This window comes from Alosa alosa, chromosome 11 (genome assembly GCF_017589495.1).
Source record: "Alosa alosa isolate M-15738 ecotype Scorff River chromosome 11, AALO_Geno_1.1, whole genome shotgun sequence".
NCBI classification, from domain to species: Eukaryota; Metazoa; Chordata; class Actinopteri; order Clupeiformes; family Clupeidae; genus Alosa; species Alosa alosa.
In genome coordinates, this window is record NC_063199.1 from 17534394 (window position 1) to 17558250 (window position 23857).

At 43.5% G+C, this 23857-nt stretch overlaps 3 protein-coding genes across 7 annotated transcripts in view; 1 reads left to right on the plus strand and 2 right to left on the minus strand.

The window, feature by feature from the left end:
• Window positions 1–212: 212 nt before the first annotated feature.
• On the plus strand, window positions 213–4178 carry b3gnt9 (UDP-GlcNAc:betaGal beta-1,3-N-acetylglucosaminyltransferase 9). Its single transcript, XM_048256850.1, has 2 exons — window positions 213–521; window positions 1439–4178. Exon 2 carries the CDS (start codon window positions 1723–1725, stop codon window positions 3166–3168), a length of 1446 nt encoding a protein of 481 aa, XP_048112807.1. The 5' UTR covers window positions 213–521; window positions 1439–1722; the 3' UTR covers window positions 3169–4178.
• A 5-nt stretch (window positions 4179–4183) lies between these two features.
• Window positions 4184–19625, minus strand: phaf1 (phagosome assembly factor 1). 3 transcript variants are annotated; one of them, XM_048256852.1, is made up of 16 exons: window positions 18522–19625; window positions 18222–18304; window positions 18049–18132; window positions 17782–17825; window positions 17520–17599; window positions 17096–17190; window positions 16421–16518; window positions 15315–15427; window positions 11157–11290; window positions 10709–10792; window positions 10479–10561; window positions 10297–10340; window positions 9882–9931; window positions 9488–9537; window positions 9086–9158; window positions 4184–8504 (listed from the first exon to the last, which is right to left on the minus strand). In XM_048256852.1, exons 1-16 carry the CDS (start codon window positions 18583–18585, stop codon window positions 8415–8417), a joined length of 1269 nt encoding a protein of 422 aa, XP_048112809.1. In that variant the 5' UTR covers window positions 18586–19625; the 3' UTR covers window positions 4184–8414. The 3 variants fall into 3 exon arrangements, with proteins under 3 accessions (XP_048112809.1, XP_048112810.1, XP_048112808.1); XM_048256853.1 differs by having other exon boundaries at window positions 9488–9546; window positions 16421–16485; window positions 18522–19624; XM_048256851.1 differs by having other exon boundaries at window positions 9488–9546; window positions 18522–19624.
• A 3529-nt stretch (window positions 19626–23154) lies between these two features.
• Window positions 23155–23857, minus strand: part of cbfb (core-binding factor subunit beta) — a 37074-nt gene continuing 36371 nt past the window's right edge. For all 3 annotated transcript variants that reach the window (XM_048256856.1, XM_048256854.1, XM_048256855.1), the window contains one exon: window positions 23155–23341. In XM_048256856.1, the coding sequence (XP_048112813.1) occupies window positions 23273–23341 (69 nt within the window). In that variant the 3' untranslated portion in view covers window positions 23155–23272. The remainder of the gene's footprint in view (window positions 23342–23857) is intronic.

The window sequence follows — 23857 nt, forward strand, 5'->3', positions numbered from 1 at the left end:
ACTTTATTGGAGGGGGGAGGTGGGCGGTATTGGGTGTGTAATTGTTGCCACTTCTGAATGTAGTAGGGACAAGTTGCACATGTGGTGCAGAAAATCCATGACATCAATCACCGCGGAAGCGGACAGCCTGACCAGCCATTCTCTCATGCGCGGCCTACTTCGCAGTGTCTCAAGGCGCGCGACTAGAGCTGCTGCGCTGGCATCTGGCTCGAAGCACATCCAACAGACTCCCGAGTGCGTCACGTGAGCAGGGGGAAGAACACTCCGTTAAAATATGTGAGCGTTCCAAAACGAGCACATTTTGTTTTAGGGGGAATAAGCTACACATGTTGCTTAAGTGGGAAATCAGTAGCTATAGGCAAAGGATGTACAGGCACTGTCCGTCTTTTATTTAGCAAGTTTCAGCACTTTAAAAGTTCTTCTTGGATACTCTGGACGCGCAGATTTAATATAGAAACCAGATGTTCGGTTTGGCAGTTGCATTCGGTAATTAAAGTACTTGGTGACGCTCTCCTATTCTGGTAAGTATTGGGGATGACTTGCTGCCCGCATTGCATGCTGTTGCTCATCAGAACACGTCTTGATGGAAAAATGCTAGTTTGACATAACTGTACATAGGTAACTGATGGAAGTCACTTCATGAGGTGGTTTCTTGGGCTGTTTTACTCGGCAATTCAGACACATACGTGTATGCAAAAACTTCCCTGGTTTTGTAAAGGAGACCGCACATTTTTGGAAAATAAACGCTGGCTAAATGCATCTGCATATTTTAAAACTTGTGCCTGAATTCCTTGTTTTGTAGACACACAGTTACATTCTATTTTAGGGTTGTATTGTGCCCGTTCCATCAGTAGCCTATTTCAGATAAAACCTGAAAAAGATGGGAACACTGTGTTCTCCTGCATGCATTACTTTTTTCAAGTTTAAGAAATATTACGTACTCTTACATAACATCAGTCACGCCCCCTTAATTAGTCTTTCTTTACCAGACATGGGATGCACGCATGTCCGATTTGGCAAATGATTCTGATAAAGACATAATGTAGGCCTACTCTAAAAATGTAAGGCCAATGCAGTTTTTGTAAAGGGACACATACAGCGCATGCGAGTAGCTGAAGCAGCTGGATATCTGGAAGGAGGTGTGTCGCCTCCGAGCAGTAGCGTTGACGAAATTTTAAACAATATCGGAAAGAGGGACAAATAATATTAGAATAATATTAAACCTAATTATGTCGGTTTACTGCTAAGGTATGCGCTTACATTAAGCCTGCTGTTTTGCATGCGCACATCACATAACACTGTGACTGACTGAGTTCTGTTCCATTGCTATTGTACCACACACGCCTGTATATTTCTGCGACGTCACATATAGCAGCCTTATGCTTATGCTTGGTAAATAGTGGATTCTAAATATGCCATGGTGTATTTCCATTCACAGGATGTATGTGATGCAGAGCTTCATGGAAAAAGTGACTATGATATCAAAGAGCCTGATGAATGAACCAAAAAAGAAGAGACTTTAGATGGCTGGACTTGGGGATGGTTACTCTCAAGACCCCTGGAGTTGCAGCAGTGCAGTGAATACAAATCGTCCCAGAAGGGACCAGTTAGGAGCCATTCCAGACTTCAGCTAATGGAGAACCAGCATGCAGCACACTCACCGACGCAGCCTGACTTCACTTAGTGGAGGCCAAAGAGAAGCCCCATATAGGAAAGTAATTCATGCTTGAAGAAAGGGGGCTTTTTTCCACTAGCGAGGGAGTTTGTACGCGGGCCACGATGAGAAGGATTCACCTAAAGGGAGACGTGGTTTGTACCCTCGTGATGTTGGCACTGTTCTGTCTCTTGTTGTATGCCCACCACAGTCTCATACCCTTATGGGAGAGCTGGCAGTTGGAGCAGGGCACACCAAGCTCGCGCTCTCTTCTGGGGGCTCCGTTGGATCACCAAGGCACAGGGCTGGCCCTGACCAAACCTCCAGACTTACCACGGTGCAAGCCAGAGCCGCAGACCAGCTCCGTGTCCATGAAGATGGTGCCGAAAGCCAAGGCTCAGTCCAAAAATAAGCTTCAGCCCAAAACCAAAAAAAAATCCCAGCCCAAAGGTGGGTTGAGAAAACCTGTGCCAACTGTGCCCAAGACTGCGGTGGGGCCGACCCTTGCCCCCTTCGACTTCGAGGATTACCTCCGCAAGAAGGACAACCGGGATTTCAGGATGGCTATTGATCAGCCAGACAAATGCAGAGGCCCAGACGGAGCTCCTTATCTACTCATAGCTGTGAAATCGGTGGCGGCGGACTTTGACAAGAGGCAGGTGGTGCGTCGCACCTGGGGCCAAGAGGGCGTCCTCCAGGAAGGGGTCAACATCAAGACGGTCTTCCTGCTGGGAGTGCCCAGGAATCGCTCCTCGCTTCCGCTGTGGGACAGGCTCCTGGCGTACGAGAGCGACACCTTCAGGGACATCCTCCTCTGGGACTTTGAGGACACGTTCTTCAACCTCACCCTCAAGGAGACCCACTTCCTGCAGTGGGTGAACCAAAGCTGCGCTGGGGTCAAGTTCATCTTCAAGGGTGACGCCGACGTCTACGTGAACGTGGAGAACATCCTGGAGATGCTGGGCGGCCTAGACGCCCACAAGGACCTCTTCGTGGGCGACATTATCGTCCGCGCACGACCCATACGCCGGCGCAGCAGCAAGTACTACGTGCCTGAGTTTGTGTACGGCCAGGGCGTGTACCCGTCGTACGCCGGCGGCGGGGGCTTCGTCATGTCGGGCCACACGGCGCTCCAGCTGAACCGCGCGTGCCAGGATGTGGAGGTCTTCCCCATCGACGACGTCTTCCTGGGCATGTGCCTGCAGCGGATTGGCCTGCAGCCCACACGACACGAGGGCTTCCGCACGTTCGGCATCGTGCGCTCCTCGGCCGCGCCCCACCTGCAGGTGTTCGATCCCTGCTTCTACCGCGAGCTGATGGTGGTGCACAGCCTGACGGTGCCGCAAATCTGGCTCATGTACAACCTGCTCCACGACCCCCACCTCTCCTGTCACACCAGCCGCACATCCACCTCGTGGCCCTTCAAGTGGAGAGATAAGATCCCCAGCACAGCTAAGGGCCCAGATGACCCAGGGGAGGAGGACTATGGACAAAAAGTATTTGTGAAACATTGAGTTTGTAGAAACGTGGGCCACGCACATCCCAGGCCCAAGTTGGATGGTCCAATATGAGAATTTCATAAGAGGATAAGAGAGGATCTGCACACCAGAAGTCTGAGGAAGAGCCGCAGGCTCAAAACATCACATAATAATAATAAAAAAATGGTATCTGGCGTGCAGATCATCTTATCCGCTTGTGAACACTGAGTTTGTGACTATACTGTGAATGTGTCTATATGATAAAAGTGGTTTAATGCCTAATATGGATCATTATATTGGTTTTACTCCAATATATTCAATCTTTTGTTCATCATGTACGCATGTATGTATGTCTGTCATGTGCTGGCTTTTGCACATACCTTCTTGTGAGGTGTTGGGGGCAAGGCTCATTGAATTCAACATTTTTGTGAACTCGTGCCCTCGAGTAAAATCAAGGGTTTGAAGGTTTGCTCTGCCCATTTTCAGCATCAGATGGCGACAGGGATTTCCTCAAGAGAGTCTGGAAATGTTTTTAACTTTTCAGAGGAATGGACACCTGGAGTGTAAGGCACTGAAAGAGCTTTAAAGACTCCATGATATGAGTGTTGGGATTCACAAAAACCCTGTGAACCTAGTTTACTTTGTTTACACAAATTCAGACTTGGAAACACTTGAAGGTACTTTTGCCTTAAAATAATGACTGTTTTCTTTGCAATCTTTGTGCTATCAGATGAAGTTTGTTATGTCAAGTCAAACAGCTATGAGCGCCATGTTGTCCCTGGCAGACTTGTGGATCAGAGGCAGTGACCTAATGACAGAATGTAAAGAACCTCAAAAGTGCCCAACATTCCAGATGCATGAAACCTGCTGTTAGAATGATGACCTTTGAAAATGTATCAGTATTACCTCTGAATAGTCTGCTGTATGTAAATTCTATTGACAATAGAAATGTTAAATTCAGAATTGAAAACACTGAAAAGGTTCCTGGAGAGTCACATGCATGTACAACTTGTTCTTTTGAAAAGAACATGAAAGAAAACATACAATGGGCTCTTCTTTCTTAACGTTTATTACATCCAATTTATACGGTGCAACACACCGTAACAGGACTTTTTTTTCAAATGACCCAAAATGCAAAACAAATTGCAGTGTATAGAATTGCAAAAGTTGTGGAGTTGATCAGCCTCAATGCACAAGGCCAATCCCACCAATCGGAGCATTCCTGCATCATTTCAGAAGCCAAAAGCAGGCCTGCTTTTTTCAGCAGGCCATTTTGAGTCATCACAGCCATTCTTATTGCTTTTTTTCAATCATGCCTGATAATGTTGATCTTCCACATATGTATCCTACAGGCTATCTACAAGGGTAGAAATATTGATATGAAATATAAAACACCACATTCCAATAAATGTTCACAATTTTTAATTAAGTATAATCCCATTTCCAGAAATGGGTAACGTACTTAGAACATAGAACTTACGCAGAAAAATAATTAATTTTAAGGGATTTTGGGGATGGGGACATACAATATATATACGGAGGGCATTACAATACATAGCATTAATATGCGGCATTACACTGACCTGAAGTTGTCCGTAACTAATTACAATCATTCATTCATTCATTCATTCCAATGCAAAAAACATACATAAAGGATGAATGACAGGAAATGACACACAGCCCAAACCCCATTGGATGAGAGTGAAGCATTTGCTTTGCTCCTGGTGTTATTATGAAAACAGAAAAATCCACCTGAGACATGGGCGCACTCTCTGCCCATTACATGACCAAGCACACAGAACAGTAACATTCCTTCTCGAAAACACCTCCACAACAGTGGTCACACTTTTTTTTTTTTTTGATCAGACAAGACAGTTTACCTTTGACGTACAGTTAGAAAATGCTGCTGAGCTGACACCGGTCTTTGGGAAATGTCTTGTTATATTCAGATGATACAACACAACACCAGTTATGAACCTCAGGTCATTTACAAGGTGATGGGGGGGCTAGACTTGTTAGCAAAAGGCAAAGATTCCATGTCCATAACACTACATAGGATTTTTTTCAAGTGCCCAGCACCAAAGACACTTACAGCCAACAAAGTAATTGAATTAGGCTAGCTAATGTAGAAATCAGATAACTTCAACTTAACACAATTCCTGAACCAGAGTTCTGCCAAAAATCCCATGGTCTTGTCCTTACTCCTAAAGTGAAGTTGATGTTTTTCTTTCTTTCTTTCTTTCTTTCTTTCTCTTTTTAAAGTATTTTCTTCCTTTTTTTTTTTTTGGAGCAAGAGGACTATGATGGGGTAACAGAGTACAGATGTAATTAGCTTTACATGCTCAGTCAAACACAATGCAGTTGAAAACATTTCATCTGATCGTTTTACAGAGAGGCTTCGAGGGAGATGAGGCACAGTTTACAGCGGGCACGCTAGTATCTTTCTGTTTCTTCTTCTTATTTCAACTGTTCATCTTTTAAGTAAACCAAAGCAAGGGGCTACAATGAAATGACAGAGAAAAGAAAGAAAAGAAAGAGAGCTTAAGCTTTTCAGAAGTGAAACGTAACAGGAGGCATGTAAACTATTCATTAAAGCCAAAGGCCCGGCAGCATGTTTGAAAAGATGGAGTGATCAAGTGGTGGGGGGGGAGGACACAGGGCAGTCTGGAGACACTAGTGGAGGAAGTGATGTCATAGTGTGCCACGAAGTAAAATCACTCTTGGGAGCACCGTGAACACGAGCCACGTAAACAAGCAGACCAGTTTATGTGCACGAAACCACACAGACAACAGGAGGAGCCCATCATGCCTGGGTCTGTGTACACAAAACCCTGTAGGCACACACTCACAGGCACACCCACTAAGAGGGGCCAAGTGATGACACAGTCTGTACACGGTCTCCACAGGGTTTTACAGGGGAGTCCTCACCGCCAGACACTCCTCCACTTACATGAATAGCTCACTGTTTCTATCGTTTATTTTGTTGTCTTTCAAACTCTCCAACTAGTGGTCAGACACGAGCTTGGGATAGAGGACAAGAGAGCATGGGTGCTCTCTGTCTGTTTTTTTCTGAGCGGAGAAAAAAAGAGAGCTTAAAAGTGAGCTCTTTACTGCTTTGAGAGAATTCTAGTGTCCACCCACCTTCCCCCAATAAGGCTCTGCCCCAAACAAGTACAGTCACCATAGAAACAGATGAGCCCCACGTAAAGGAAATACAAGCATTCTATATACAAGTCTGTACATTACACTGAAACGCCAGCAGAGGGCAACGCATTCTGCTCCAAACTACCTGCTACAGATCAAACAGACAGCTGTTTCTTAGTAAAAATGATACATATGAGGATATTAAAGTTCCGAATGACAAAAAGAGCGGTAAGCAGTCATAAAAGAATCATATACATATCTATTTCAAAAATACTTATGCACGGTTAAGAGAGTAAGAATGTATTAAAATGGGCTTGGGGAAAGAAGTCTGGGGAACAGGGAATGTTAAAAATTTTTGGGGGGGGGTGGAGGTGTCAAAAGGTCAAGCTCAAATCATATTTTATTTCTTTCTTTCGATAATAAAGTGAACTGTTAGAACATCTTTGGCTAAAATTTTGGCAATTAAACAACAGAAATAGAAAGAAAAATGGCTTAACATTACTTAATAGCAGTCTAAAGTGAGGCCTATAGCTTAAACAAAAAAAAGAGAGGGGAGAAAAGAGAGTGATGCATGTTAGAAATGCAGATGGAGACATGACGGGGGAGCGTTGTGAATGACAGGGCAAAAAAGGGACTGAGAGGACCCAGGGGCAGATGGAAAAGGGGCAGAAAATGCTAGCTGAGTGTGCTGGAGCAGACTTGGCCTAATTCTGGCCCAGAGCCGGTGTGGACCTGGGCCTCTTGGGGAGGGTCTCAGCTCCTCAGCAGAGTGGAGCCCCAGGAAGTAGCTCACGATGAGGGAAAAGAAAAACAATCCTCTTGTGCTCTTCCTGCTCCCCTCCTCCTCCTCGCCTTTCTTCATATCTAAATTAAAAACATGCTCCTCAGTGGGAAAGAGACAATTATCAAGTAAGTAAGATATGTATGTATGTATGTATGTATGTATGTGTCTATGTGTGTTTGTTTTTTAGTGCAAATGTTAAAAATAACAAAGTCAGCTTTCCTTTGTGAAGAAATAGATAAATGCCAACTCAAGACCTTTAGGTTAAGTTAGTGCTCTTACTGCCCTGCAACTTGGAGATGACCTGTGCTGTTGACTTGATCATAGCTGTGTGCGTGCGTGTGCGTGTGTCGTGTGTGTGTGTGCGTGTGTGTGTGGATGTGTGTGAAAGAGGATGCTCATGTCCCAGGTGCCCAACAACACTGAAACAGGGTGCAGCTCATTTGTGCTTGTACTCTTCTGTTTTTTTTTGTTTTATACAGCTTTGCAGGAAGAATGTCACCCAGGGGAATCTGCGCATGTCCCCAGTCCAACGTCTGCCACTCTCTCAGTGCGGCTTCCCAACCACGAGGATTCCTCCTGCAGGTCTGCCAAAAGTAGACCGCGGGAGCAGATGAGGAGATGGTGTTGAAATGCTTGCGAGTCGTTGGAAAGGGCTCATACTGATATTTTAGCCTCATAGCTTATTATTTGTGTGTGTGTGTGTGTGTAAGCAATATAAGCAGAGACTGATGTATGTATGTATGTATGTATGTATGCTTGAACTGCACATATGTATATGTTAGTCAAAATGGATGCATGTCTGCCCATTTGTACAGTGTGTAATGGACGCATGTCTGCCCATTTGTAGTGTGTGTGTGTGTGTGTGTGTGTGTGTGTGTGTGTGTGTGTGTGTGTGTGTGTGTGCGCGTGCATATGTCTGCTGTTAGCCATTCAAACACTTTGCCTTGACTATGGGTGCCCCCAGATGGTAGTTTGCCACACATATACTCCAGCTAGAGGTAGGGGTGATGGGGGTGGGGGCAGTGGAAGGACGCATCTATAAGCTGTAAGCCTTGGGAGTGGAGGGCAGGGTACACAGGCATAGGGTCTGGAGCTCAGGCTAAAGGTGTGGAGAGTTGGGGCTATTTGGGGTGCTAGATTGGGGGTGGGGGCATACAGAGATAAGGAGGGTGGGTGGGTTGGACATTAGGACTTTGAGACAAGCAGAGGATTCCGAGAGAGTTCCCCACATGCCTCAGGGGAAATAGGTGGGGTCAGGTGATGAAGGCACGCTGCACTGTACGGGGGTCGGAGGATGACTTGGTGAGGCAAAAGGAGAACGAGGAGGAGGAGGAGGGAGGAGGAGGAGGAGGTTTTAGTGGGCAGAGGCCTCTGCTCGGGTGTGGCTGCTGGCCCGAGGTGCTCCGTACAGCGTCACCGACGCTATGTGGTTGTTCTGCATCACCTGGTTACCATGGACACAAGAGAAAAGCAGCCATGATCAGGAGGTGGCAGGTGGATAAAGCTCTGAACCTTTCAGAGAACAATAGCTCATTTACTTTCTTTAATTGTTTAAAGGGACACCAGGCAAGCCTCATGCTTTTTCTCTATGAAACTCCCCCTCGCTCGGTCTGAGGCTCTTTTCCTTTTCTTTGCGTCTTCTGTTAAGGGTTTTCGCTGCTTCTTCGCCCGGCTCTGCCATTATACACCGTTTGCAACAATCTCTAGCGTTTAGTTAGCCTGCCTCTGTGCTGTAAACTGATCCTGCTTCGATTCGGCCGTAGGATACACCCGAACTTGCAAGTGGGATATTCTTCCTACAGGCAGTAGGGCGGTGAGAGCCTTCATTAAGCCCGTAATGAGTCATTTAACCATATACCGACTTACGAAGATGATTAATTAACACTAAAACGTTGCCTGGTGTCCCTTTAAATGTAGCCTGAGCCTTACAGAGAACAATAGCTCATTTACTTTCTTTAATTGTGTAAATATTTTCTTTTTTTACTTAGCCCTAAATTAAAGTGGTTGTGCAACTAGTCCACTCACCTCAAAAATCATTCTCTGCAGTCCAAAACAGAAGGTGGATCCAAAAGGATTGGTGTTATTTGCTGACGATGACCTGAAGTACACAAGGTTACAGGGAGACATGTCAGTCGTGAGTGACACAGACGACACTGTGGGTGTATTCACCAGTCTTATTTACTTTAGTGCTGTCCCGGGGTTGCATCACATCAGAGCTATTTTTAATCCTGGCGTTCAACACCACAGCATAGCTAATTCTCTTAAGTCTCACTGAACATCGAAAACCACCAGAGGTTCACAGTCATGCCCAAAACATACACACATACATCTCTCTTTCTTCACACACACACACACACACACACACACACACACACACACACACACACACACACACACACACACACACACACACAAAGGTGTCCTTGCCTGTGTAGCACGACCGGTTTCTCCATGGGGTGTCCCAGCAGCTCCTGGATCTGATCCCACTGCAGGACAAGGCAGTGAGGCTTAAGTGTGGAGCACAGATTCAGTGCACGCTTGGGCATGCATTTAAAAACAATGGGCTTTAACTACAGGCAGAGCTTTGGCAACAGTTATTAACACCTGTTAGGGGTATGTGTTTTGCATACAGGGACTCTAAGCTATGAAGCTTAGGGTATGGAACTGCGGTCTGCGGCAGCAGGTATAGGTTTTTGGGTATTGATTTTGGGCACAGCAGTGCAGGCACTTGAGTTTGGGTAAGAGGCTACTGTATATGGAGAGGGCTGCATGCTGTATGTGTGCTGTTCCGAGTCGGTTTCTTCTGGAGTCTGTGACGTACCTTACTGTAGCTGGTAAGGATGCAGTCCTCCCCTGAAGCCTCTGCACCGTCTGAAAACAGAGAGAGAGAGAGAGAGAGAGAGAGAGAGAGAGAGAGAGAGAGAGAGAGAGAGAGAGAGAGAGAAGCAGGAAGAAACAGGTCATCAGTACAGAAAGAAACACAATAATATTACTATCAAAATCTCTTCCGAGTATGTGTGTGTGCATATTTATGCAAACACAGCCGTGAAGAGAGGGATAAACAGACCATCCGTACAGAGACAAACAGGATACTATCAAAAGCTCTTGCATGTGTGTAAGTTTGTTTATGTAAATGACTCCAGGCACTGGTGTGAGTGCTGCAAACACAGCCATGAAGGTCCAACAACAGACACTGATGTCTTCATGCCACAGAGGGAGGACCTTTGGATTCTTACCTTTTTTAATAAACAGTGGAATCTTGAAATCACACCGATGATATCTGGAGATCAAAGAAGACAATGATATGAAGGGAGTGGGGAAAAAAGGAAAAAGTTAGAGGTTTAGTTCTCTGGGAGAGGACAAGGACGTTGTTGGGATGTAAGGAATTACATACTGAGGAAGTGGAGCAGATACTTACATGTTAAAGTTATAATGGCCAGGAAAGTTGGTATGCAGGACAAACTTCTTCACCAGGTGTGTCGTAGAATCAAACAGTATGTCCTACAAGGGACACACAACATACATTATACAAGACAGTGATGACTGATGCTGCAGCCCATCAAATTTAATATGTATGTATCCATGTATGTATGAACCCATGTCATTCCCTCACATACAGAGGAGTAGAGTGACAAACTGTACACGTACCACTCCCAAGGTAAAGTAGTTGAAGAAGTAGTCATTGCATTTGGACGGCACCTGCTTGTGTGGGGAGGGCGAGTGGATCTTCATCTGCAGATAAGACAGAACAAGACAAATAAACATGAGGCACACACACACTCCTACTCATGGAGGTGGAGAGAACATGAGGATTGTTAATGGGGGGGGGGTTCTGAAAAGGAAATCTCACTTCTTTTTCATTTCCTTCCAACACCTGTGCCTGTACTGTGCCCTGTATGGTTTTAAATCATATGGTCTTTTACAGTGGGTTGTTAAACTTTGGACAACAATGTTAACAGGGCACTCATTATGCAGCAACCTGCTGCTGCTTAGGCATCAACTAGATCCAATTGATCCAACATATTTCGCTTTTAATAAAATTGGCTATCCAATGAATGTGAACTCATACTAAGTGCATTGTCGAATGTGAGCCTACCTTGTCCTCCGACTTGTAGAAGACTTTGTGTGGAGAACCCAGAGCGCTCAGCACGTCCTGACACGAGTCGCCAAAGTAGATGTTTCTCTCCACAGCTCGCACCTTAGCGTCCGCCATCACCCCAGGACCACAGCCTACACACACACACACACACACACACACACACACACACACACACACACACACGCACACACACAATGAGGAAGCTGCAGCCCTGTGCAACACACACACACCACTCAGAAACCCTACCCTTGGGTCGGCACGAAGGCATGAAACATTTTTCACTCACAAACACAGCCTCTGACAACCACAAAATGAGTAACACACACTCAGAAATTCAGTTAATTAAACGGCATGTCAGTAAGGGCAGGAAACACTCCGTCAGTCTGAACTGGTGCCTGGTGGTTTCTGCCCCCCATTCCGTTGTCCAGCTGCCCGTGTCCCCAGTGTGGACTTGTCCTCCGGCTGAACCCGCAGGACTGCTGCACAAAGCCCTGTTTGCCTCCTCACTTATCACAGTGAGCCCATTTGAACTCAGATTAGGCAGCAGACCTGAGCCGGGCTGCTCTGCTCTGCTCTGGCTATCACCAGTGTCCAGCTCTCCAGCGGCCGCTCTTACTTAGTTTAGCAGGCTGAACTTTTGAACTGTGTTCCTAACGCAGTTTATCTTTAATATGTTAAACCCTCACTGGACAACTCCAGACTAAAACCATTTCGCTGTTAAAAGCCTAATCTCTGCAGTGAGCTGTTGAGACTGGTGGCATATGGGAGTCAGAATGCAATATGTTTTCTTACATCAATCTGCTTCTGTCTCTAAGGTCACGCCGTTATATTGCATTTAGGAGTGCTTAGCTAAACCTTTATTGGTCTCTCTATTTCTTTTGTAAATGGACCTGTGTTCATTTGTTTTTATGGGGTGGCACCATGATCTGACAGCATTGTTAAGCTGTCTTCCTGTAACTTGACTGCTTCAATTTAGCTGCACTTTGCTCTGTCAGCAACCAGTTATGATAGTCAAAAGAACATATCCCAATAAAAATGCATGTCTAAAATGTACTGTCTGAAATGAAAGATAACTAAGTAAAATGTAACTCATGCAATAAGTGGGTAAACCTTCAGGAATGAAATGGCTCTAAAGCTACCAAATTGCACTTTTGAGATGAACTTCAGGGTTGAACATTGCTTCATTGAGTGCACAAATGGTATGACCATGGACAGGTTTTTCAGGGACAAATTGAAAAAAAGAGTTTCTTCAAAATGCCCCTATTCTTGTAAGGGTCTTCTCTACACAATAATAGTTGACACAATTCTGAAACTGGGCGGTTTAGACTCGAGGCATACTGTACAGCTGAGGGTTTTAAACCCGCCGTGGGGAGAAAAAAACACACAGCACCCCACTTCCTGTGTGCTGTCTGATGGAGGCATCGCATGCAAGGTAACCTACCCCCCTCCCATCAGAGGAAACCCATTATTACAGAGGGGCTGAGTCTCAGAGAGAGAGAGAGAGAGAGGCAGAGAGAGAGAGAGCAGAGAGAGAGAGAGAATGCTGCATACTAAGCAAGAATGACAGAGAACATTTCTCTGCAAGAGAGAAATGACAGAGAGGAAGAGAAGCAGAGAGACAGCACAGATATTTTATGTCTTCTCTTTGCAGATGATCTAGTACTACCATCACCATCAAAACAGTAAAACAGGGCCTTCAAATGTTTCGATAGTTTAGTTCGATAGTATAAACTGGGTACTACAAATACCAACAAAACAAAGATAATGATTTTAAAAGAAATGACTAGAGCATCTAGAAAATAATGATTTTGAAAGAAGAAGTATTTAGGACAATAACATCATCAGGTAGATTTAATCAAGCGTCAAAAAACCTGTGACAAGGCACAAAGAAAATATTTCTGGATAGAAAAAAAAAAAAAACAGCTTTACAAATATAACCCACTAACTAAATTCTGGCTTAATACAATTGATTCAATCATCAAAGCAATTGCTCTCTATGGCAGCAGTACTGTATGTTTTTGACTATAAACTGTGGGGGAGAAGAGCCCAACAGAACGACTCCACTTACAAATCTGTAAAGACACCTTGGGTGTACACAGAACCTCCTCCAACCTGACGCTCAGAGCTGAGGAGGTTCCCTCTACTTCTCAACAAGTCCCTTACCCATAAGCACGACCCCCTATTTCAACTTGCAAACAAATATAACATTAACAACCTAAGGCACTTAACTAAATCTGTACTGAAAAAAAAAAAATGACAAATACATACCAGATGCATTATACTAAATTATGGAAGGAGGATATAAAAAACTGGGAGATATACAGAACCCTGAACAGAAATTAATGTGTAGCACCATAACATCAAAAGATAGATAAAAAGAACACTGACAAAATACAGATTTAATGATCACAGCCTACACAGAGACAAAGGCAGAGATAAACAAACATGCTTGCCAAGAAACATCAGAAAAGGTAGCTATTTTACTAGTAAAAGCTATTGCTGCCCTTCTTTTTTCTTTTTAAATCAATTACACTGACAAAATGACTTCATTCATGCTAATAAAACATAATTTGATTTGATTTGATTTGATCTGATCTGATTAGAAAGAGACAGACAGAGCGAGAAAGAGAGTGTAGGAGACAAAGAAAGGAAAAGAGATAGAGAGTGAGATTAAGAGGGCAAGGGCTTGCATGAATAAACAAGACATTTGGAGTGAAATAAAGAGGGCAAGGGCTTGCATGAACAAAAGACAATTTGAGTGAGATAAAGAGACTGGGACCCTATGAAGACTGGTGCATGAACTCCATTGGTGGCTACACTCACACTCACACACACAGGGAATGTGGGGGCAGGAAGGCCAGGCAAACAGAGACAGGTTGCCCTCCTCTCCATGGTCATAAATTCTCCCGAGTCATGGTTTTTGTGTTTTTCACCTGTGGTGTGCTGTGTCGTACCACTTAAAACTCTGCTACAGGGGAAACTCCTGCTGTGTGCGACAGCCAATTCCTGCATACAGAGTCTGTTTGTGTGTTTCTGATCACCTTTCAACTACCTCTGAGACAGAAGGAAAGATCTTAAGGGAGTCAAAGGGGGCAGGAGCCTGCGTGCAACTTTGTCTGCAGAGGTCAGAGGCTGGGTCAACATGCTGTGCACAGATAGGGACTTGGGTCAAACCAAAGACTTGGGTCAAACCAAAGGCAGGAACATGCTTCAGCACAACTAGCATGGGCTACATGTAACAAGAGCACACAGCAAATGTTACCAATCCTGGAGATTTTATCCTCAATAAAGAAACGAATATGAAAACAACTACAAACTTAATGGATATGTTTAGACTTGAGAAATGACTCAGAACTTTCCACTGTTTAAGAAATTTGACTACAGAATTGCCTAACAGTGCTTTGTATGTTGTTGGGCAACTTGAGTTTGTTCAAAGAGGATGACTTGTTCCAATGATGAGCAGCGACGTCAGAGATGACTACATATCTGGTGATGGTACAATTAAGTGTTATATCAGTACAAGGCTTTTGAATCACACCACCAAACATGTGACAGCAAGTGCAGTCACAACACCACAACCTAGCTACCTATCTTAGCCAAATTAAGAAATGAGATAGCAAGAATAACAGAAATGACCATACACACATACACTTTCACTCCAGTGTTTCCCATTCATTGACTTATTTGTGGCTGCCCTACACAATATCAGCAATGACCACCACACAATGAGTATCTATGTTGTACTACTTAAATTGGATGAAATCCTTTCATTGTAGAGTTATGTGCACTTTTGCGCAGCCTCTCTGTCCCTCAACGAACCTGCATGCACGTTTAAAGAAAACATTAAAAATCCTACAAGGATTGTTGTTGGCATAGAAGACAACTGGCTAAAGAGTGATTAAATCCGGTTAGCATCATAACCACGTTGCGCAAATTTGTTCAAAACTGTTAACACACCCGGTCACCTACCACCACAAATAGAATTCAATTCCGTGAGAAACACTGCACTCACACACAAACACTTCAAAAGGCCTTGTCACATTCAGCTGGTCCATATCTATGCTATCAGCTATGCTATACCCTAAGGCCAAAAGCAGTCATGGGGTTTGGGGGAGGCAGTGGGGAAGGGTGGGGATTCAGGTGGTGGAGGCTCACCTGCAGTGAGCAGACGGAGTCTAAGACCCAGCGGACCAGTCCCATCCCTCAGCACGTCCACACACTCAGCGTACACATTCCCAAGGAAACAGGCCAGGGGCATCACTGGAGCCCTGCAACAGAGAGACCAAGAGATAAAGAGATAAAGAGAAAGGGAGAGAGAGAGGGAAAGAGAGAGAGAGAGAGAGAGAGAGTGCTAATGAGAAGGTAGCTGGAGGTCAGTAAAGAGCACAAGAGCTCTGGTTGTGTCTAAGGTAAAAGCACTTGAGCGCTTCAAAGACAATGGGACTGAAAAACCACATAATTGTCAGTGACAAACATCACTTTCGGGCTCATCTGATTATGCTCTCTCTGATATTTTCTAACTGCATATTTCCACACACACACACACACAACTGACTTGAAAACACCATTATATAAAATCAATCGCTGCCATCTGCTCATTATTCCCCTAATGAGTATAGCTGCACACCGATACAGGATACCCTCTATCATTTCAGTTTAAACTCCTCATTTAATAAGACAATTTTCAGGTTGTGAAATGTTTATGATGGACTACCATCAAACAACTAAAAAAAAAAAAAAAACAAAAAAACACATACATTGGGTTTAGTTTTTGCATTTATCATTTATTTGCTTAACTGACTAGGGAATCTGAGATACAGGAGGTCAGTGGCTGTTCTTCATGTTGTGGCATCAGGTGGCTATTGTGTAGCTCACTACTAATTCACAGTCCTCTTTCCTCTCCTCTCTCCTCAGGCAGAAGGGAAGGAGTGTTTGCTTTCCTCATTACTACAGGGCAGGGGCTCAGTAAGGATGCCTGCTCCTTTAGGGAAAGCCTCTGGTGTATCTACTCTATTGTATTCAGTAAGGAAAAGCTGCTCTGCCTCCTCCTCCTCCTCCCTCCTCTGGTCACACTGGGATAACAGCCTGTTCTCACCCCCTTCACTTACTTACTCACTCATTCACTCTCTTCTCATCCTCATCCTCACTGACTCGCTCACATATTCTCTTGCTTCCTTTCTTGCGCTCGCTTGGCCCCTACTCTCTCCCCATCCCACCCCACACACACACACACACACACACACACACACACACACACTTACTTGGTGTCCTGGAGGTTGTTCCCAGTGTAAATGTACATCCGTTTGACGGTGGCACCGTGGGGAATCTGCAGGGAGGCCAAGCCATGGGCAAAGTTAGGCTGTCAAGGCAAAACAGCTGGCACTAGATTGGTGTGTAAGCACAGAATGAACAAAACCTCACAAGCGGCAAGCCTCACTAAATTGGCTTTTTTTTTTTTTTTTTTTCTTTTTGTATTATTTAGCACAGAGCATAACACTGGATAGCAGATCTTATACAGTTATGCACTGCAAACTCACAACCACAGCCACTGGCATGAGGCCTCTGGTGCACAAAAGCATTGCATCAGCTTGGCAGGTTGGGCACAAGAGAACTTCTTTCAGCTCATCAATAAAAAGCTCATCAAGATTACAGGCCATTAGCCTTTACAGTTGAGTGGTGCCCTTTTACTTTCTGACTCACTGAGCAGAGTTCTCCACACACTGTGGTGCCCCGTCCTGTCAAGATGAGCTGGGACAGCTGCAGAGCTCATCTGGCAGTGTCCACACACACACACACACACAGGCACACACAGGCACACACAGGCACACACAGGCACACACAGGCACGCACACACACACACACACACGTCGAGCAGGGATGACTAACGGCACTGTGCTAACACCAGCGTGTTCCTGCGGGACAAGCGGGGCTCTCACCTCATACTTGGGAGCCTCGTTCCAAGAGTCCAGCTGGAAGGAGAACGACAGGCCTCGGAAGTTTAAGTGGAAGAGCTGCTCTGCCGCATTGTAAACTATGGACAGCATGGAATAGGCGCGCGCGTGCGCGCGCACACACACACACACACACACACACACACACACACACACACACACACACACAAATAAACAAAATTATAATCACATGTTTGAGATCATGTGATCATCAGGTACATATTAAGATCACCTATTTTTTATGATTCATATACTACCTGTAAAATGAGATGTAATCTAGTTGGTGGAATAAAAGCTAATTCTCAAATTAGTTTTCTGTGTCATCTTCCTGTTTATCTATGAGCAGAGGTCGTGTCTGGAGAGGAAGAGGAAAAAGAGGAGGAGATTATGTGAATGCTGTGTTGCTTACCACCAGGATGTGTTGCGCCGAACGACTGGTCAATCTGCTCGATTGTAGGTGCTATAGCCTGAGAGTTGAAATGTACTCCACTGTAACGAGAGGCACAGTCAAAAACAGCGGGCTGTGAGACAACTTTAGGTCTACACAAAACGCACACATACTGTATACACACACAGACACACACACACACTCAACTGTAAAAGACAGTGAAAAAAAACAGTGAAAAGCATTACAAATTTCCATAAAATCGACAGATAAATAGATCACTCACCAGTATTTCAGTTTCACCTTGCTCAAGTCATAAACTTCAATAACCTAGAGAGAAAACACATGGGCCTTAAATTAGCGATTCTTACATGAGCCATATATGGATTGACTAGGTAGATCTTCAAACCCTGTCTACTGTCCCTAAAATGGGATACAGTAGGATGATTATGATAAGAAGTACTCAGAAGATACCAAAACAATTAAACAGCATTTCAACAGGTAATCCAGTGTCCATAGTTAAAAATGCTCGCTCACTCACACTCACACATACCTTCAATCTCTGATTGCAGGCGTCAAACAACAGTTTGATTCCATCCTGAGTCAAGTTGAGAATGAGGTCGTGGCTAAGTGGTGTCTGAGAGAGAGGGGAAAACAGGTTTGTTGGGCACTAGAGCATAAGTCATAGGGACATGAGTGTTTAGCAAATGTGCCATCAGCTCTTACTTGTTCACTATAGAGAACCTGGACATTCTTGATGATGCGGCAGTGCTTTTGTAAAATGGAAATGGCCTGGGCCAATGGCATCCCTATAGAAAGAGTGGTTGATAAGAAGAGGTAGGCGTTAGTGTTGCATCTTCTGATAAACTACTGTTGGCCATTTGTGATCCAACTCAAGCAAAGACGGTTGATGAAGGAACTTGTAAATCCATAAAATGAATAAAAATCTTTCCTTGGTACATAGAAAGTGTCTCTAGGTTAACGTACTGTCATATTCAACTTGAAATGTGCATGCCCGATGCTTACCTAATGCGAATTCCCATTGTTCATTTCCCAAAGATCGCTCAGGGACAACTTCCAGATCCAGCATTGGCGGATTGGAAATGGTTTCAACCAGATATTCTGACTGTGCCAGATCTGAGCCTCTCGTCTGCCTAAATCTACCCTATCCTTTTTCCAACGTAACGTTAGCTATCTATTTTACTTGTACACTTTTAAACCACATTTAGTTAGATATAACCCTTAAAATAGGCTATTCATAAAATCTTCAAATGTTCAGTAATACATTAAAGCCCTGAATTAAAGTACGACCATCAATAAATTATCTATCTAAATAATGCACATTAATAACACAGAAATAATGACCATAGTTATAAATATTACATAAAATACACCTCACAATTTACAATTTGACAACAATTTGACAAACTGTTAACAAAACAGGATAAGCGAGAGACAAGTCTGTTGGATAAAGAACAAAGCTGCTGGTTACAGGTTGTTGTTCTTCCACAAACAATTGCCACCTAATTGTACCAGATATGTCTACCCAAAGAAAACAAAAAGGATTATACTTAGATCAGCGTTTCGCAAATGGTAAATTTCTTGACGACTGTCAATTGCATAAAACACAAGTTAGCCAACCACCTTGCTAACGGAGCCTCGAATTCTTAACACGTAAGTTAGCTAATATTAGTTTAAGGTTATCTGACGTTATTGTTAGGGTGTCAGGCTAGCTACTCGGTATTCAAAAGCATCTAGTGTACAGGCACAACGTAAATAAATATTTTTTTCTTCCTTAGACTTCGAAAAAACAATAGACCAGTCCGTCAGACCACAGCATAAACAACATAGCTAGCCAACGTTAGCAACGTCACTTAAAACCCGACAGACAGCTAACGTTAACGTTGTTTTCCTTCTTGACTGATAAAGCAAGCTGAGCGCCTCTTGAACACAGATCTCTTTGTTTCTTGTTAACGGTGAACTTCCTCTGAATGTTATGGCTGCGTTGAGTTACGTTGCAGTTGTTGTTCAGCCCGTTAAGCCTTTGTCGTGTAAGCGAGAGATAATAAAGAGAGGGGGAGACTCTTCCAACCAGCATCAACTTCCATCAAAAACACCACGATCAGCTGATAGTTCAACATCCGGTGCGACCAAATGTTGCACTTCTGGGTCACCTGACAGTAATACGGAAGCCATGCGCGTAGGACAAATGTAAACACAAGCTGGGTACCTGGGTAGGAAGTTCGCACACACTCCCAGTGCTGCTGTTCAACTTTAAAATTGGTTCAGTGCAATGTAGCCTACTACAAAATTCTCACGCTTGATTCCCAAACTTGTGTTGTTTCCATGCAGTGAGTGAGTTGGTGAGTGGACGTTCAAAACGTGGTTTCATGCATCCATATCCTTTATATACAGTCTATGATACTCACATGCTATCAAGCTTCAGTTTCAGTGACTGGCGAGTCTTTTCGAGACATTTCCACGTCTTTATCATACAATCAGTCATCTCGCGAAGTAAAAAAACTGTTGTGCCATTTTGTCTATCAAAGTGGCGTCTCTAATTTAGCCTGCAGCTGAATGAAGACCTAGCCTACCCCACACATCGACATAGGCCTATGTTTTAAGTGCGTACAATAGTGAAATCCAGCAGTTAAATAAATGAAAGGCCTATAATGATAGGCTATTTCATTTGAGTCTATTATTGATTTGTCAACTAACCATGCTGCAGTTTTCTCACCAATAAGTAGGCCTATGGCTACTTGACACTTGCATGGTCTGATAATGTCTAGGCTATGTGTGTGTGTGACTTGTGCCTGTATGAAGTGTGTCCTAGGTTATGTCAGTACTAAAACAGCAGGCCATTAGTCTGGATAGAACCGATACTTTCTTTATTCTCTGCCAATTGCCCCTCTTACCTCCTGAAGGTAGTTCTGGTTCCCTTGTCTTCAGAGTATACTACAACAGGTTGAATTAAACACACTGCCAGACATTTGTTGCAAGTTTATTAAGAAACAAGTCAAACCAGTCTTCCCCCTTTGAAAAAGAAGTCCAATAAAATAAAATAAAAATAAAACCAGCAGAACATCAAAACATCAAGCAAACTCGTTTCCTAAAAGATCTCCTACAAGATAGGCTGATAAACACGGAATACATATTTCTTCATACCATTCTCTGAAAATGAAACAAAAAAGTAATCGTGCATCAATAACTTAAAACAAATAAGAAAATAAACCATTTATTAAAAAAAAAAAAAGAAATGTGAGCAGTCCAGTCCCTTGGTGTGTATCTTGCCTTAATGCCAGCATTAAGTGAGGGGATTATTTAAAATCACATGAGTACCAGCAGGGGCATTGTGAGACACACATGGACAAGTTTGAGAGGAAAAGATCACAGGGAGGGAAGAGATCGGTTTTGTCACATACAGCATGGTTGCCGCGCCTGTTATTCCATAGCCTACTTCGCTGATTGTCAAGTATCACCTGTAAGAGCCTCAATGGGGACGTATCATGTTTTAACTTGAGTCCACCTATGGCCAGTTTGTTCTGACTCTCATTTTGAAAAGGAAATTTCTATTCTATTGAACATTTACTCTCTCATTGTAGGCCGACAAAAAGGCTTGTCAGGCCACAATCAACATAAGGTAACAGATCTCTGTAGGGTTTTTCTATGAAGACGTGATTTGGCCATTTTTTTTTTTTTCACACATGCACAAACATTTTGTACTGCCAAGTCCATGTACTTCCCTCCATGTTTACATTAAATACACTATGAATACTGTTAAACTGTATGGTGAACAAACCTAAAATCACAAGATACCCAGTTGTCTAGAAATGTAACTCATTGTCATAAGTGATACCTTCAGACATATCTATCACAATATCACAAAAGTGTTTCTCTTGAATGTAAATCATAATTTAGTAATAATAATAACTCCATAAATCCATCCTTCTCTATCTGTTTCAAACAGAAATGACTTACTGTAGTCTGTCTTAGAAGAGTATTCTAACTCTTAGTACCTCCCCGTCTGCCAACCTCAAGCAACAACATGCTGACTACCCACTTGGCCTCTGGAAAATCCCATTTTCTGTAACAAAGTACTCACTCAATGCCAGCGAAGGCCCACCAAAACTTGGTGTTGCCCAACCTACACTTCACAAAATAACACTTGTTTCTTAAAAAGAAAATAAAAAAAACTAGAAGAAATGCTTTTGGAGAGTAATATTCACACGAATGAACCTTTTCTGATGAATATAACAAGTCAATACAATTTCACATTCTAAAATGAGGGGGGTCATATATTTGGCTTAGATCTGTGATGACTGAAGCACAATAGTAACCATTCCAGAATTGTCGTACCAACTGTTTGTATAGTTGTAAACTGACTGTGTTGCTGACTACAGTTATTGATATTACAGACATGATTGTGGACTGAGCTGATCCTTATCAATCACACTCAATCAGACTAAATCATTATTTATTATGTCATTATATGTATTTGATGTATAAATAGGATATACCCACAAATGAAAGGAAAGACTTGTATTATTATCTGTTTTGAGCCTTCAGCACCTTCAGTTACTATGTCAGCATGAAGGATTTGTACTGCTTTACTGACCTGAAACTCACACCACAATCCATCAGTTAATTGTATGGGAAAGGGAGGTATTGTGTTGTGTGAGGGAACCATTACAACTGAGTTTATTTAAATCTATGTTCCTGACCATTTGCAAGAAAAAAAAAAGACAAGAAGAAAAAAGGAGCCAAAGAACCACTGATTAAATCATTTGAGACAAGCCTCCCAGAAACAATGACAGGGTGAAACATGAAGTTAATAAATATCTTTCATGGGACCAAGCTAAAATATGCTTTCCCATCCAACATGGGAGAAAAGTTGTATAACTGCAGATACATTAAATACCCTGACATGGTACTAGAACCAAAGAGAATAATACCAGAAAAGAGAACAATAGCAATAGTCAAAACAACAAGGAAAACAAATCTCTCCTGTCTTTTTTTTGGGAACATGCTCAGAGCGTCAGTGACCTCAATATGGGCTTCCTGCCGCATTTTAATGTTCAAAGCATGTCTCTACAACCTGATAAGCAGAAAGAGTCAAGAACACAGACAGAGAGAGTAACAAGTGGGGGGAGTCGTGTGGGACAAGAAAGGTATAAAAAGGGCCTTCTTCATTTGTGAAATCTGAAGCGCCTTTCTGTCTGTGTGTCCTACAATAGCCTACCTATTTCAAGAGCACAATGCAACTAATGATGTTATATAAAAGCATGAAGACACACATTTTTGCATATATAAAGAAAAAGATACAAAAAAGTAAACATCCTGACTTTCACACAAACAAAGAATAAAATAATAAAAAAATGCCATGTCATTACAATAGTGCTAAAATAAAACGAGCAAATAGCTTGCATAGAGGAGGATCACGATTAGGAAAACAGGTAGGAAGTCCATGCATACAGAAGACGAGTGGGGCAAAACTGAATGTATCACATAGTGCAAAACCCAAAGGTGGGACTAGGGATCAGTGAAAGGACCCCCGTCCCACTCCATTCCCAGAAGAACAAAAGCCCTCTCAACCACCCCTCCCCCCACCCCCCAAAATCCCACCAACTTGACCCCCTCCCCTCCCAAAATAAAATAAAAATCCCCTGGCGTTGTAGACTTTGGTCTCCCCTGTTGAGCGATTGACGTGTAGGGTGAGGTTGCCATGCTTCCCTGGGCCTCTGCATCATCTGCTCCCCCACCCCTGCATCCATCGCTGCTTAGCGCATCTTGTGATCATCAGTGTTGCCCATGTTGGAGCCAGGGCTGGGATCCTGCTGTCGCCTAGGCTATGTGGACAGAGAGAAAGAAATAGGGAGAGAAAGAGAGGGAATTAGCTGGGCTGTATCAGTCACTGTTGAGATTATGTATTAGTATCAGCTGCCAGCAGGACCTGTGGAAGAGCCTAACAGCTGATTTGAGTCTTCTACAAAAAGACCAGCAGGGGGCAGTAGCAGACCTAAAAAGTGAGTGAGTCTTTTTTTGGCCTGACTGGCAGACAGTTATTAGTCAGGGGGAAGTCGTCATCATTGCTCGCTTTAAAAATAAAAGGGTGACTGGTCTGCCTGTCACAGATACGTATGTTTATGTGTCTACGTCTAAATCTCTCCCCAACATAGTAAAAGTGTGAGAGAGTGAGCGTGCGAGACAGACAGACAGACGGACGGACAGACAGACAGAGGCAGTCAGGGTCACAAATCGCTCAAATGACATGGCATGCAGTCATCATCCACCTGATGAGCTATTATTGCCCCCTCTAAACCTGGACCTGCAGCAGACACCACTGAAATACCCCGGGCCTGAGA

What these genes read in the sequence shown, in the direction of transcription:
- b3gnt9 (XM_048256850.1), top strand. Translation starts at nt 1,723, where the DNA reads ATGCTTGAAGAAAGGGGGCTTTTTTCCACTAGCGAGGGAGTTTGTACG.
- phaf1 (XM_048256851.1), bottom strand. Translation starts at nt 18,585, where the DNA reads ATGCTGGATCTGGAAGTTGTCCCTGAGCGATCTTTGGGAAATGAACAA. An exon ending in CCTGCAATCAGAGATTGAAG is followed by an intron (nt 17,826 to 18,048) that starts GTATGTGTGAGT and finishes TTTTCTCTCTAG; the next exon opens with GTTATTGAAGTTTATGACTT. An exon ending in AAACCGGTCGTGCTACACAG is followed by an intron (nt 9,159 to 9,487) that starts GCAAGGACACCT and finishes TGTGTACTTCAG; the next exon opens with GTCATCGTCAGCAAATAACA.